Source organism: Semicossyphus pulcher, unplaced genomic scaffold (genome assembly GCF_022749685.1).
Source record: "Semicossyphus pulcher isolate SPU_LCO1_2020_fin unplaced genomic scaffold, fSemPul1.0.p SCAF_38, whole genome shotgun sequence".
Classification (NCBI taxonomy): Eukaryota; Metazoa; Chordata; class Actinopteri; order Labriformes; family Labridae; genus Semicossyphus; species Semicossyphus pulcher.
In genome coordinates this window covers 585,970-600,732 of record NW_027211713.1, presented here as the reverse complement: position 1 = coordinate 600,732, position 14,763 = coordinate 585,970, and the positions used below count along the sequence as shown (strand labels likewise).

General features: G+C 45.4%; 1 protein-coding gene across 5 annotated transcripts in view; it reads right to left on the bottom strand.

The window, feature by feature from the left end:
- ppip5k1a (diphosphoinositol pentakisphosphate kinase 1a) overlaps positions 1-4,208 on the bottom strand; it is a 42,833-nt gene extending 38,625 nt beyond the window's left edge. For all 5 annotated transcript variants that reach the window (XM_069679252.1, XM_069679247.1, XM_069679249.1 and 2 more), the window contains exons 1-2: positions 4,159-4,208; positions 352-818 (exon numbers count right to left, since the gene is read on the bottom strand). In XM_069679252.1, the coding sequence (XP_069535353.1) occupies positions 352-495 (144 nt within the window). In that variant the 5' untranslated portion in view covers positions 496-818; positions 4,159-4,208. The remainder of the gene's footprint in view (positions 1-351; positions 819-4,158) is intronic.
- Positions 4,209-14,763: the final 10,555 nt, after the last annotated feature.

The window sequence follows — 14,763 nt, the reverse complement described above, 5'->3', positions numbered from 1 at the left end:
ACTTAGCATGCAGCTCTAACTAACGTCAGCAGCTTCAGGTGTCTACACAGTGTGTTTCCACTGCTGTGTGTAAAACTGCGTGTGTGTCACTAATATAGTTTAAAGAGGAAGGCCATGCTTCCAAATCAGGTCAGGTGGTCACAGAGAAGTCTGACCTCTGACCTGCTGCAGGTTTATGCAGATTTACAGTACCCAGGTGACCTCAGTCCATGTGAATGCATGCTGTCTGTGTAACATGAGTTATCTGAGTAACTAAGCAACTTTAGTGAATGAGAAGCTCATTCAAGCTTAATATATGTGATATGTTCTGTGTGCAGACGTGATCCAGGTGTGTCTGTCATGTGGCCCCACCGAGTCAGTGTCCTCGTCGTCCTCGTATAGCTCCATGTCTGTCCTCATGCTGTCCTCCGGGACCTCGCTCTCATCGTCCTCGCAGCCCACGAAGAATCTGGGAGCGCCACGCCGGCTCTCGCCCGGGCTGTTGGGCTCTGACATCACAGTCCCCCGCAGCGGCCCTCAGCGTCCCACCGCGCCATCGTACACCAACACGCCGCCGCAGTGGGCCGCCGATGGGAGGGCGCGAGGCCGGGGGGGAGGGAGGGTTCCACTCTGCCGGGGCGGACAGCAGAGAGGGATGAAGGTGTGCGGAGGAGGAGCAGAGGCTGAAGGAGGGACAGTTGAGGAATGAAGCTGCTGCTCGGTGTTCTGCAGCAACGTGGTTACTCCAGCTTCATCTCATGTGAGTTTCTGTAGAGTCTTCATCAACCTTACGATCCTCTCACAGTCCTCTCCTCCATCTGTGTGTAACACTGACAGTCCTACAAGAGACAGAAACATGGTGTTAAACTATTTTATACAAACCCCGATCAAAGTCACCGGCTCTTCACAGCACACACGTGTTCAATCCTGTGTGTTTACAGGAGGAGTTTGGCTGTTCAGCGCAGGCAGAGCAATAAGTTCCTGTTTTCAATGTTATGCGTTTGGCAAATTAAAATCATCAGTAAGTTTGAGGTCAAGCAACAAAACTAATGATGAAAATCATTTACAGCCAATAATTTATCTAAAGAGTCTGAAGAGTGAAATGTGTTTCTGATTTCTCTCCATCAAAGTCTCATCATGCAGATCTGAGAGGGGGGTTTAGTCTCACTGTAACACATGAGCAGATAAACCATCATTGTGTACCTGAGCAATAATTACCTGCAGCTCTTATACCGTAACAGATTTCACCCTGACGCTGCCGTCTGCACACAGCAGCTCTGATCATTAACCCCTCATGCAGACCGGACAGACAGAAGAGCTCACGTCTGACTGCACACCAACTAACAACACTCATTACTCTGAGACACCAAACTGCCTCACCATCAGAGGTCAGGACTGACTGTCTGCAGGGAGAATACTGTTTAATTTCATAGAAGGAATCCCTGTGAGATAATCAACAAACAGACTCAGAACATCACAGTGAGAGGACTCAGAGAGGAGACGTTCGCTCTGCAGGGCGAGCTCGTTCAGCTGAAGGTCACAGTGATCTAACAGAGCCGCTCTGATCCACATTTCACTCATGAGATCAGTCAAACAACAGGTTTCTGTGTAAACGTCAGTAAGAGAACAGCTGTGATCAGCACTGTTCACGACTGTTAAACAATGTTCAAAGTAATCCGTATGTTTTTAGAACACAGATGTTAAAGTACTATCAGTTGCAATGAAGCTGTGTATGAGTGAATTAAAGGTTGATCCTGCTTCTGTCTGCAGGTGATTACTTGTTGGGAAGAAGAAGACATGCAGACAGAAACAGCTGCACGAAGAAATGTCTTTACATTTAAACAAAGTTCATTTCAAACATTTGGCCCTGATGTTGGTAAAAATCTGTGCACATCATCTACAGTGTCTGTCCACATTAGAAAGGGGAGCTGCTGCAGACATGAATTTAAAATAAACTCTTTCCATGCCTCAGAGGATTAGTGTTTCAGAGCTGCAGCATAACAGTTAATCTCATCTGTTACACCTGCTTACTCGCGCTACGAGCAGGGTCACAGCTCCCTGTGAGGACGCTCAGTCACCTGCTCTTTACATAGAATGGGACTTTGGTTAGCGTTAGCGTCAGAGCTACATACTGACACTTCTGAATGACCTGAGAAAAACACGTTTCAATCCGTTTTTGTCTATTTTTTTATCAAAGGGAATTCTATCAACCCAATAATCAGAAAAGCCACCAAGTTTTTACAACCATAAGCTGCCAGTTAGGTTAATGTCAATCAATTCATTGTTTACTTATGTTGTTGATAAGGACAGAGAATGTTAATGAACATCAGGATTCAAATAAATTGGAGTTAGCAAGAACGCTAATTAACATCTGTAGTCTATGGGAAGCTTACATAATTGGAAAAGATGACAGATGTCAGAAAAAAAAGGGAAAGATGTCAACAAATGTCACCAGCTGCTAAAGAGATGCTTTAAATGTCTTTGTCCAACCAACAGTCCAGAAGCTTCTCACCGACACAAACACAGAAAAAGATTCACCTGGAAATTTAAGAAGCAGAACCAGAGACAGGGTTTAACATGTTGCTTAAAAATTACTTTGTACCTTTGCACCTGGACAGTAACAGCACAGGTTCTACCAAAGGCTGATATGATAACACGGACAAACAAAGAAAAACTAACTGCTCCAGTTTATGGACGACTGACAGTCAGCAAAGAGACGGAGGACAGACCTTCCCCGTGTCCTCCCAGCTCATGTCATACATGCATCACTGCCACACTTTCTGGATCTTTTCTGCACCACCTTCCATTCATAAGATCTCCCTTCATTTCTGCTGTATTTGTCTCTTAGCCTCCCTCCTCCACCTCACCTTGAACCAGGTGACTCAGGACTTCCTGCTGAGGCGGCTCAGACGCCTGCTGTTCTGCCAGGATCACCTGCTGCAGCCTGAGTGTGTGCCACAACACGTCTTTATGAAACCAGTTTAACATCTCTATGAAACCAATTTTACATCTTAATAACCAGTCTAACATGTCTTTCTCAGGTGTCAGTGTGTTGTTTACTTGTTTATTCAGGTAACTGAGTTACAGATATCTTACCTGCTGAAGGATTTCCACAGAGACAGCCACATGCCCTTAGCAACACGCATACTCATCATTTAAGCCCCTCAGCATCTCACCACCACAGCTGTACTCCTCTCAAGTGTGCACATTAGAAAACAGCAATGGAAACTAAACTAATTTGTATTATTGAAATGAAAAAGGTCGAATTCATTCTTTTTGAAGACGTTTCAGCCTCAGATTTCTTGTTTTGTCAGACCAACCTTTAAACCAGTACCAGTTTCTGTCAGAGAGAAGAAGAAACACTCACGAATGATGAATGTTTAAAAATCCTAATAATCATCAGTGACACACATGAAACTGCATTAAAGTGAATTCATGTGAATTAAAGGATCGTGTTTGGTGTCTGCAGGAGACAGGGGGCATTCAGTGTTTCTGGTTTCTCTGCCAGTAATGCAGAACAATGAGCATAAGCAGCTCCTCACAGGGCTTATGATAAAAAGAGATCACGGTGCGGGATTTATATTTACGACTAGCTTTGAATGGACCAAAGAAACCCACCTCCGATACAAAAAACACCGATACTATGGCTGCACCTGACGCTCCTCTCTCAAGAGGGTATGGATCCAAACTAAACTGAGTATAAAGCTGACAGTAGCCTGTTCGTTATGCTTACCTGGTCCACATAGGGACTGTGTTTTAACAGTTCAATCGTTAATGTAACGTTAAAGCAAAAGGATGTTAGAATACGAAGACGTGCTAGCTCACGAGATATTTACCATGAACTGAACACTAGCACGAACAACAACACCAAAGTATTTGATTGTGATAAACGACTCCTGACTGCAAGATACAGTCGTTTGAGATTTTTAAAAAGATCGTAATCGGCGTCAGCCCCCATTAGCTTCAGCAGTGCCAAACTCCCCGAGCTAATATAAGCTAACCTTAGCATGAGCTAGCACCCCGGCTGGTTCGGCAATGTAAACAAGGCTTTAACTGCCATTTTGTCTGCATTAGAAGCAAACAAGAAATGTCTGTTGGATAATTCATGTTGACGCTTAAACTGGGGCCGTGTAGATGACATTTATGTCACCAGAGAAAAACGTTAAATTATGAACTCACAGTGTGTCTGGAAGGTTAGCATCGCTGCCGTCAGCTCGTTTCCTTTACTCTTGACAGTTTGCAGGTAAAACCAATCTTATTTTTCAGGTTTGACGCACAAACAGTCAACGTCTGAAACTACCAATGAGAAAGGAGAATGATGTCGCGGAGGCGTGACACAAAAATACATGAACCAATAAGAATCGACCAAAGTCAGTCTTTGTGCGAAACGACATACCAGTAAGGAGAACAGTGTTAGCGGCCTCTAGCGGTAAAATGGAGAATATCAGCCTCCATAGTGGGGGCTTTTCTGCAACATCATATTCCATTACTTTACTTAGCAGTGAATACCTTAACATAGACTTAGGCTTTTATGTATTAAGCACGAGACAACTATGGAAATAAGTTTTGTTTTTTTAAATGTATATAATATATAATAGAGTTTTTATCTTCATGCTTCCTGTGACGTCCTGCCCTCTCTGCCTGCTATTGGTTTGGTTGACTTCCCGGTCCAGGAGCCAATAGGCAGAGTCAGGAAGGACATCAGGAAACTGCCTGCACCTGAGTTCATTGGGCCTCAGCTTATTTAAGTGGCTTCCACTCTAATGTCTGTCTTTCCTCGCTTCCTCCCAGGCCTCCGCCAGCTGGTTTGTTTTGTTTGCATTCAACTCTACACTCACCCAGACACTGCATTCATGACTGACCCTGCTAACTTACATACGTATGTTCATTTGATCCAGGTTTACAATAAATTAATATTGTTTAAGCAGTATTTCATGTGTGATTCCCTTCTTTGTCACTGACTTTGAGACGGTTCATGACATTCATATTGTTATATCTAATGGTGATAAAAGCAGTTTGTAAGATAAAACTTTATTGATCTCGGGGGAAATTCACCCAACAAAATATCAGAGTAATCTGAATAAACTCTAACCCTAACAGCTGCAACATTAACGCATTAAAGCATCAATAATTATTAAGCAATATTAAAATACACTGTTGCCTGGTGGAGCAGTGGTTAGCGCTGTTGCCTCACAGCTAGAAGGTCACTGGTTCAAACTTCGGTTCGGGCAAGGAGTCCGCATGTTTTCCTCGTGCATGCATGGGTTCCTTTCGGGGTCTCAGGCTCCCTCCCACAGACTCTGGTGGTGTTGACTCTAAATTGCCCATAGGTGTGGAAGGTTGTCTGTGTGTATTCGCCCTTCGCCCAATGACGGCTCCAGCCCCCCGCGACCCTGAACAGCGGTATAGATAATGGATGGATGGACATTTATGTAAAATGAAACAGGAAGCTACTTTACTGAGATTTGATTGGGTTTCACCGAGCAAAATGGCTGAAAAACGGCTGAAAAAGAACTGCAAGTAACCGTAACTGCTAGCTTGTAGGTCCTGTGTGTCAGGGAGGAGGGACATTAGAGAGAGTGTTTCATTGGACATTAAATTAGTGAACATCAACAAGTGCAGAATAGTTTTCCAGGAAATACAATGTGTGTATAAGAAATGCGTGATCAACATTGGTTATGATTTCATGATGAACTTGAAGTAAAATGTTGACTTTACATCTTTTTCCTCTCTGTGCCTCAGCAAAGGATACAGAACACACAACCACCAGGAGCAGGTATTACTACTGCTCTGCTTCCACCTCAATGATTTGTGTGGTGCACCAGTCCAACAACAGGAAGTTGTGGGCGCTCCTGCTCAAACTGAGCGTGTCAGTAAAGGTGACCCCGCCCGCCTTCAGAGGAGAGCCAGCAGAGCAAAGCACCCGCCTGCTGCTGAGCTAACAGCCAACACTGATGTCAGCGTGTTTCTAAAGTCTGTTTAAGCACCTCACCACCCTGACCGCCACATACCTGTGTGCTGCTGACCTCTGTGTGTTCATAGAGAGCTGCTATACACCTGAAGAAAGAATGTTTTATAATCAGCAGAGTGAACAGCAAACAAAGATCTTATTTAATCAGACTGAACATGGAGAGCAGAGGCTGCCAAGCAGCAACCTGCAAGGCTGAGGCTGTCTCGATAGAGTCCCATGTTACATCAAAATGTCCACCTGTTGACATTAAGGCTTAAAGTGATGCATCGTTAGGGGCGTGGCCTCTTTGAGTGACAGGTGGGAGCTGCTAGCTGTCTGCTAGGTGTCCCCTCAGCTAACTCAGTCACTGAACGTAACCTCTGGGCCATGTTTGTGCTGTTGGAGCCTGTTGGAGATTTGTTCATGTAAATATCAGACAGATAATCTGTGTGTGCGCTTTATTGGACGAACAGACCGTCCAACACGTCTCACACACTGTTTTAACACTCATTGTTTTATTCATATGTTAGCTCTGATTAGCGGCTACCTATGTCTGCGCTCACCATACCTGCCTGTTAGCTCGGTCACTGTTTGTCATACACTGATTTATTAGTGGCAGCCCGAGCAGGGAGTCAGGACTGTTGCTGTTTTCCTGCAGAGAAGATGGTGGACTGAAGTGATGAGGAGATCCAGTTTGTTTCTTTCACCTTCTGCTTACACTTAAATATGGTGTTTAAGTTGCATCCCCTCAGCCTATATGAATCTCAGAGGACACAGCGTCGGATTTTCACTCATATATTTAAATTCTCCCGTCTCCTCCTCCACCACAGCTCCGCTCACAAAGCCCCTGTGTGGAGGCCCCGCTGCCCTCCGCCCTCACATAACTTCCATTTCCCTCCTTCAGGGTGTTGGACTCTGAGTGACTCACAGCAGCAGGTCAGGCCGGGACAGGGAGGCTCATTATGAACACAGCATGGTGTGTTGGTCTGTGTGGGTCTGTGTGGGGCTCTGCTGGTCGCTGCACTCTCTGAGCTGCTGCTTTACAGGATTATACTTTTAAATGTTATCAGTGACCTGCATGTTAACACACCTGAGTTGTTCCTTAAACTGACCACCTGAGAACTGTGGAAGCTGTGGAACTGTGAACTATGAAGCTGAGGCAGCTTCAGGCTCATCTTCAGCTTCAGCTTCAGCTTCAGCTTCAGGCTCAGCTTCAGCTTCAGCTTCAGGCTCAGCTTCAGCTTCAGGCTCATCTTCAGGCTCATCTTCAGCTTCAGGCTCAGCTTCAGCTTCAGGCTCAGCTTCAGGCTCAGCTTCAGGCTCAGGCTCAGGCTCAGGCTCAGGCTCAGGCTCAGGCTCAGGCTCAGGCTCAGCTTCAGGCTCAGCTTCAGCTTCAGCTTCAGGCTCAGCTTCAGCTTCAGCTTCAGCTTCAGGCTCATCTTCAGGCTCAGCTTCAGGCTCAGCTTCAGGCTCAGCTTCAGCTTCAGGCTCAGCTTCAGGCTCAGCTTCAGCTTCAGGCTCAGGCTCAGGCTCAGGCTCAGGCTCAGGCTCAGGCTCAGGCTCAGGCTCAGGCTCAGGCTCAGCTTCAGCTTCAGGCTCAGCTTCAGCTTCAGCTTCAGCTTCAGCTTCAGGCTCATCTTCAGGCTCAGCTTCAGGCTCATCTTCAGCTTCAGGCTCAGGCTCAGGTGTGGCTCAGTTGGCTCAGGCTCAGGTGTGGCTCAGGGAAATTTCCACACAGAGTCAAAGAGGAGTTTCACGTCACTCTCTTAACAAGTGTCAGGGTGTGTGTGTGTGTGTGTGTGTGTGTGTGTGTGTGCGCGTATGTGTGTGATATTACATGGCCAGTCTGATTATAATCTACATGATTCTCTTTGTTAATAAGCCCCATGAAAGTCTGAACCCTGAGCCGATGTTTTACATTCAGAGAAAATCTCTCTGTGTCTCTCTGTGTCTCTCTGTGTCTCTCTGTGTCTCTGTCTCTGTGTCCCTGTCTCTCTGTGTCTCTGTGTGTCTCTCTGTGTCTCTGTCTGTGTCTCTGTGTCTGTGTTTCTATGTGTGTCTCTGTGTCTCTGTCTCTGTGTCTCTGTGTGTCTGTGTGTCTGTGTGTCTGTGTGTCTGTGTCTCTGTGTCTGTGTCTCTGTGTCTCAGTGTCTCTGTGTCTGTGTCTCTGTGTCTCAGTGTCTCTGTCTCTCTGTCTCTCTGTTTGTCTCTGTCTCTCTGTGTGTCTGTGTGTCTCTGTGTCTCTCTGTGTCTCTGTGTGTCTCTGTCTCTCTGTCTCTGTCTCTGTGTCTCTGTCTCTGTCTCTGTGTCTGTGTCTCTGTGTGTCTGTGTGTCTGTGTGTCTCTGTGTCTCTCTGTGTCTCTGTGTGTCTCTGTGTGTCTCTGTGTCTCTGTGTCTCTGTGTCTGTGTCTCTGTGTGTCTCTGTCTCTGTGTCTGTGTTTCTATGTGTGTCTCTGTGTCTCTGTGTCTCTGTGTCTGTGTTTCTATGTGTGTCTGTGTGTCTCTGTGTGTCTCTGTGTCTCTGTGTCTCTGTGTCTGTGTCTCTGTGTGTCTCTGTCTCTGTGTCTCTGTCTCTCTGTGTTTCTGTGTGTCTGTGTGTCTGTGTCTCTGTGTGTCTGTGTGTCTCTGTCTCTGTGTCTGTGTTTCTATGTGTGTCTCTGTGTTTCTGTGTGTCTGTGTGTCTGTGTCTCTGTGTGTCTGTGTCTCTGTGTGTCTGTGTGTCTCTGTCTCTGTGTCTGTGTTTCTATGTGTGTCTCTGTGTCTCTGTCTCTGTGTCTCTGTGTGTCTGTGTGTCTGTGTCTGTGTCTCTGTGTCTCGGTGTCTCTGTCTCTGTGTCTCTGTGTGTCTGTGTGTCTCTGTGTCTCTGTGTGTCTGTGTGTCTGTGTGTCTCTGTGTCTCTGTGTCTCTGTCTCTGTCTCTGTCTGCGTCTCTGTGTCTGTGTCTCTGTGTGTCTCTGTCTCTGTGTCTGTGTTTCTATGTGTGTCTCTGTGTCTCTGTCTCTGTGTCTCTGTGTGTCTGTGTGTCTCTGTGTCTGTGTCTCTGTGTCTCTGTGTCCCGGTGTCTCGGTGTCTCTGTCTCTGTGTCTCTGTCTCTCTGTGATTCTCTGTGTCTCTGTGTCTCTGTGTGTCTGTGTGTCTGTGTGTCTCTGTGTCTGTGTCTCTGTCTCTCTGTGTCTCTGTGTGTCTCTGTGTGTCTCTGTCTCTCTATGTGCCTCTGTCTCTGTGTCTCTGTCTCTCTGTCTCTGTCTCTGTCTCTGTGTCTGTGTCTCTCTGTCTCTGTGTCTCTGTCTCTGTCTCTCTGTCTCTGTGCCTCTGTCTCTGCGTCTCTCTGTGTCTCTGTCTCTCTGTGTGTCTGTGTGTCTCTGTCTCTGTCTATGTCTCTCTGTGTCTCTGTGTCTCTCTGTGTCTTTGTCTGTGTGTGTCTGTGTGTCAATCTGTGTCTCTGTCTCTCTGTGTCTCTGTGTCTCTCTGTGTGTCTCTGTCTCTGTGTGTCTGTGTCTCTGTGTCTCTGTGTCTCTGTGTCTCTGTGTGTCTGTGTGTCTCTGTGTCTCTGTCTCTGTGTCTGTCTCTCTGTGTCTCTGTGTCTCTGTGTCTCTGTCTCAGTCTCTGTGTCTTTATGTCTCTGTGTCGCTGTCTCTCTGTCTCTCTGTGTCTCTGTGTCGCTGTCTCTCTATGTCTCTGTCTCTCTATGTCTCTGTGTCGCTGTCTCTCTATGTCTCTGTGTCTCTGTGTCTCTGTCTCTATGTCGCTGTCTCTCTATGTCTCTGTGTCTTTGTCTCTATATCGCTGTGTCTCTGTGTCTCTCTGGGCAGCGCTGCAGTTTATTTTGAGTCAGTCCCACAAACACGTCATCAGATCAACAAGCTCCTCATTTACTCCTGTTTGAATCATGTTTGAATAAACTCCAGAGTGAAGCTGTTTATGGATGACTCAGAGTTTATTCACAGTGTGATGGTGAACAGCATCAAAAGTCCTTTTCACTCAGTTTCATATTCATTAATCGAAAGAATCATTACATAACATGGAGGACAAAGAACGTCCACTTCATCCTAACAGTGTAAACACATCTGAAACACTCGTGTGACAACAGACCACAGAGTGACTGTTCATCATACATCAAGTATGGATTAGATAAGATAATCCTTTATTGATCCCCAGGGGGGAATTTCAGGTGTTGCAGCAGCTCAAAGACAAAATAGCAAGTCAGTAAAGAATAGATTAAATAAATATACGAGGTACAGCTGTTATACAAGGAGGAGTAAGTGACCTGATAAAGTGACATGGTTCGAGGATGAGGTAATACAGTATGACAGACTCTGACCTGCAGTCACAGAGAGGCCGGCAGACAGCAGCTTTCATATGAACAAGGAGAGGAAATAAACTCTTTGCTTCCAACAAGTGTTCTCCGGAGAGCTCTCTGACACAACCCTGTTAGCACAGCAGACTGCAGGAAACGTCCAGCTCTGAGAGGTTCAAATGGATGCTCCTAGAATCCTGGAAGAGCCGTAAGTACAAACACAGAACACAGAGACTCATGGTGAGCTTCTCCCTAGCTGCAGCTCACACAGCTTCTCTGCAGCTCGCGCAGTCGAGGACGAAGTCTCTAAGCTTCTGCAAGACTCTCGGCCTACTACCTATCCACTACACCCAATACCATCAAACCTCCTACAGACCATTTCCCCCACACTTAACCCTGCAGTCACGCACATTATCAACTCTTCACTGTCAACGGGTGTGTTCCCCACTGCATTCAAGTAAGCTCAGGTCACCCCACTGCTCAGAAAAACACCCTCAACCCAAACCAGGTTGAAACTACAGACCAGTTTCGCTTCCTGTCAAAAATACTTGAGCGCACAGTCTTTAATCAATTCACTGACTTCCTGTCCAAGTACAATCTGTTGGACCCAAATCAGTCTGGCTTTAAGCGGGGCCACTCTACCGAAACTGCACTACTGGCGGTAACGGAATCACTGCGTCTGGCTAAAGCTGCTGGACAGTCCTCAGCTCTATCACTGCTGGATCTGTCAGCTGCCTTTGACACAGTGAACCACCAAACCCTCCTCTCTTCTCTCTCTGAGCTTGGTATCTCAGGATCTGCCCTCCACTGGTTCATGTCCGACCTCTCAAGGGTCAGTGCTCGTACCCCTTCTCGTCTCAATATAGACCACCTCACTTGGTGCAATCATTTGCTCCCATGGTTTCTCATACCATTGCTATGCGGACGATACCCAGCTCTGGCTGTCATTCTCACCATCCAGGTCTACACTCCAAATATGAACAGACTGATCTGTTCATATTCAGATCATGACACAGTCAAACTTCACATTAACATGTGTTGTTATATGTCCAGATAATGTAGATACAGATTCTCCTTTTAATACCAGGTGTAAACGAGGTCTCAGTGTCCCCTCAGTGTGTCTTTTAAGGTCTGTTTTCTCACAGACATGAAAACATAAAACCGTATGTTTGATTATCTTTGGACAAATATAGAAATGTACCTGTTTAAGATCAGGAAACACATCATGTGGGAGGTTAAAATAATAACTCACCACACCCTGCAGTGTTTGACCCCTCCATCAGACGTGATCACTCTTTCTACCACCTCACCTGAGTCCTCTGTCTCTGGTAAATCACACAATGTGCTCCTGATGAAGAGGGTTACATAAGACTTACAGTGCAGAACCTTTCACAGGAATAAGAACAAACAGTGACAGACCACAGTCCTCCATTATCCAGGGTTACTTATTCACTAATCAGTAATGATCAGGTCGGCCCTGATTGGTTACCTTCATTCTATAGTAACACTCACTTTATTATGTAACAGACTGTAAACAGAAGAACAGAAGAAAGTAACTTCTACAACTAAACTAACTGACTTTAAAAAGTCTTCACTAATATTAAATTTATTGTCACAAAACAACAGGCCCTCGTTGGAGAATAACTAACTATGAAACTGAATCTGACTCTTCATACGATCATCATCACCATCATCATCACTATTATCACCACTACCATCAACACCACCATCAGCATCATCACCATCACCACCATCAGCATCATCATCACCATCAGCATCATCATCATTATCACCATCATCATCATGACCACCACCATCACCATCAACACCATCATCAGCATCATCACCATCGTCATCATCTTCATCATCACCATCATTATCATCACCACCATCAGCATCATCACCATCACCACCATCAGCATCATCATCACCATCAGCATCATCATCATTATCACCATCATCATCATGACCACCACCATCACCATCACCATCAACACCACCATCAGCATCATCACCATCGTCATCATCTTCATCATCAACATCACTATCATCACCACCATCAGCATCATCACCATCGTCATCAACACCACCATCAGCATCATCATCATCACCATCATCACCATCAGCATCATCAGCATCATCACCATTACTATCATCCCCACCATCATCACCATCATCACCATCACTATCATCCCCACCATCATCACCATCATCATCACCATCATCACCATCAGCATCATCACCATCATCACCACCATCAGCATCATCACCATCATCATCAACACCACCATTAGCATCATCATCATCATCTTCATCATCACCATCACTATCATCACCACCATCAGCATCACCATCACTATCATCCCCACCATCATCAGCATCATCATCATCATCTTCATCATCACCATCACTATCATCACCACCATCAGCATCATCACCATCATCACCATCACTATTATCCCCACCATCATCACCATCATCATCACCATCATCACCATCAGCATCAGCATCATCATCATCATCATCATCAGCATCATCACCATCACTATCATCCCCACCATCATCACCATCATCATCACCATCACTATCATCACCACCATCAGCATCATCAGCATCATCACCATCATCACCATCATCACCATCAGCATCATCACCATCATCACCATCACTATCATCCCCACCATCATCACCATCATCATCACCATCATCATCATCACCATCATCACCATCATCATCACCATCAGCATCATCACCATCATCACCATCACTATCATCACCACCATCAGCATCATCAGCATCATCACCATCACTATCATCACCACCATCATCATAACCATCATCACCATCACTATCATCATCACCATCAGCATCATCACCATCATCACCATCACTATCATCACACCATCATCATAACCATCATCACCATCATCACTATCATCAACATCACCATCACCATCATCATCACCATCATCATCACCACCATCATCATCACTATCACCATCATCATCAACTTCATCATCACCATCATAATCACCACCATCACCATCATCACCATCATCACCATCACTATCATCACACCATCATCACCATCATCATCACCATCATCATCATCACTATCACCATCATCATCAAATTCATCATCACCATCATAATCATCACCATCACCATCATCACCATCATCACCATCACTATCATCACACCATCATCATCACCACCATCACCATCATCATCATCACTATCACCATCATCATCAAATTCATCATCACCATCACCATCATCACCATCTGCATCATCACCATCATCACCATCACCATCTGCATCATCACCATCATCACCATCACCATCATCACCATCATCACCATCACTATCATCACCACCATCATCACCATCATCAAAACCATCATCACTGTCATCAACATCACCATCACCATCATCATCACCATCATCACATCACCATCATAATCACTATCACCATCATCATGAGATGAGAGATCTTTTTTAATGCTGAAGGATATTCTACCGCCCAACTGCTCCAATATTACAATAGAAAATAAGAGTAACACAAAATAACAACTCAATATCAGGAAAATATAAAATATAGTGTTCAAGGGTTAAGTGCAAAAAAATACTGCAGAGACAAAAACTGCTGATCATCACTGTTTAATCTAAAATTACAGACAGAAATACGACCTGCCTCAAAGAGCCTCAGACACATGATGAACAGTAATATTCTGGGGTGGTGTAGAAACAGTTGTTTTCTGAGGAGGGGCTTCAGTTGGTCAAGCATCATGTCCACTATAAATATCACAACCTGCAGACACACCCCTGAAATATCTGCACAAATAATCCTGAAGAGGACAAAATAAACATGGGACAACACTGAACAATGTCAGCTTACAGGAGCAGTGGGAACAGCCAGACCCCCCCTCACCCCCCCCTCACCCCCTCCTCTTTGAAGCCTGGTCCAGGTGGTTCAGTTACTTCACCTTTCAGATTGAAATCCAGAGGGACACAGGGAACAAGTTAAACCCTCTTTCATGTCGCATTCTGCCTCCTGCGTCCTCCAGCCTCTCATACAGAGTTCAGATGGAGCCACAGCAGACAGCAAAATGTGCCGAGCCTTCTTCAGCAGACCAGCGTTCGTATTAAAGGATGTGACCTTTCATCAGGCCCATGAGTGGGGTATCAGGGTGTGCTATCACCAGCTATACCGTTCTGTAGCCTGATCAAGTCACGTGTTTTCATCCATTTCTGAAGTAAGGACGTTTCTGTCAGGTTTCCTTCTTTAAGTGGAATATTCCACTTCAAGTGACCAGTATTACTGTTGGAGCTTCACTGTCATTATGTTCCACACAAACCCAACCTGGACTCCCATTATGAGTTAAGTGGAGCCCTTTTATAGCAGCATGTTGGGCGTGTGACCTCTGTGATTGCACATGTTTCTGTTTCCTGTCCGCTGAGCGCTCAGAGGTCCAGACTCAAAGAGCAGCTCTGTCTCAGGTTTAAAACCTCTTTCAGTCTTTCTGTCAGGAGTGAGA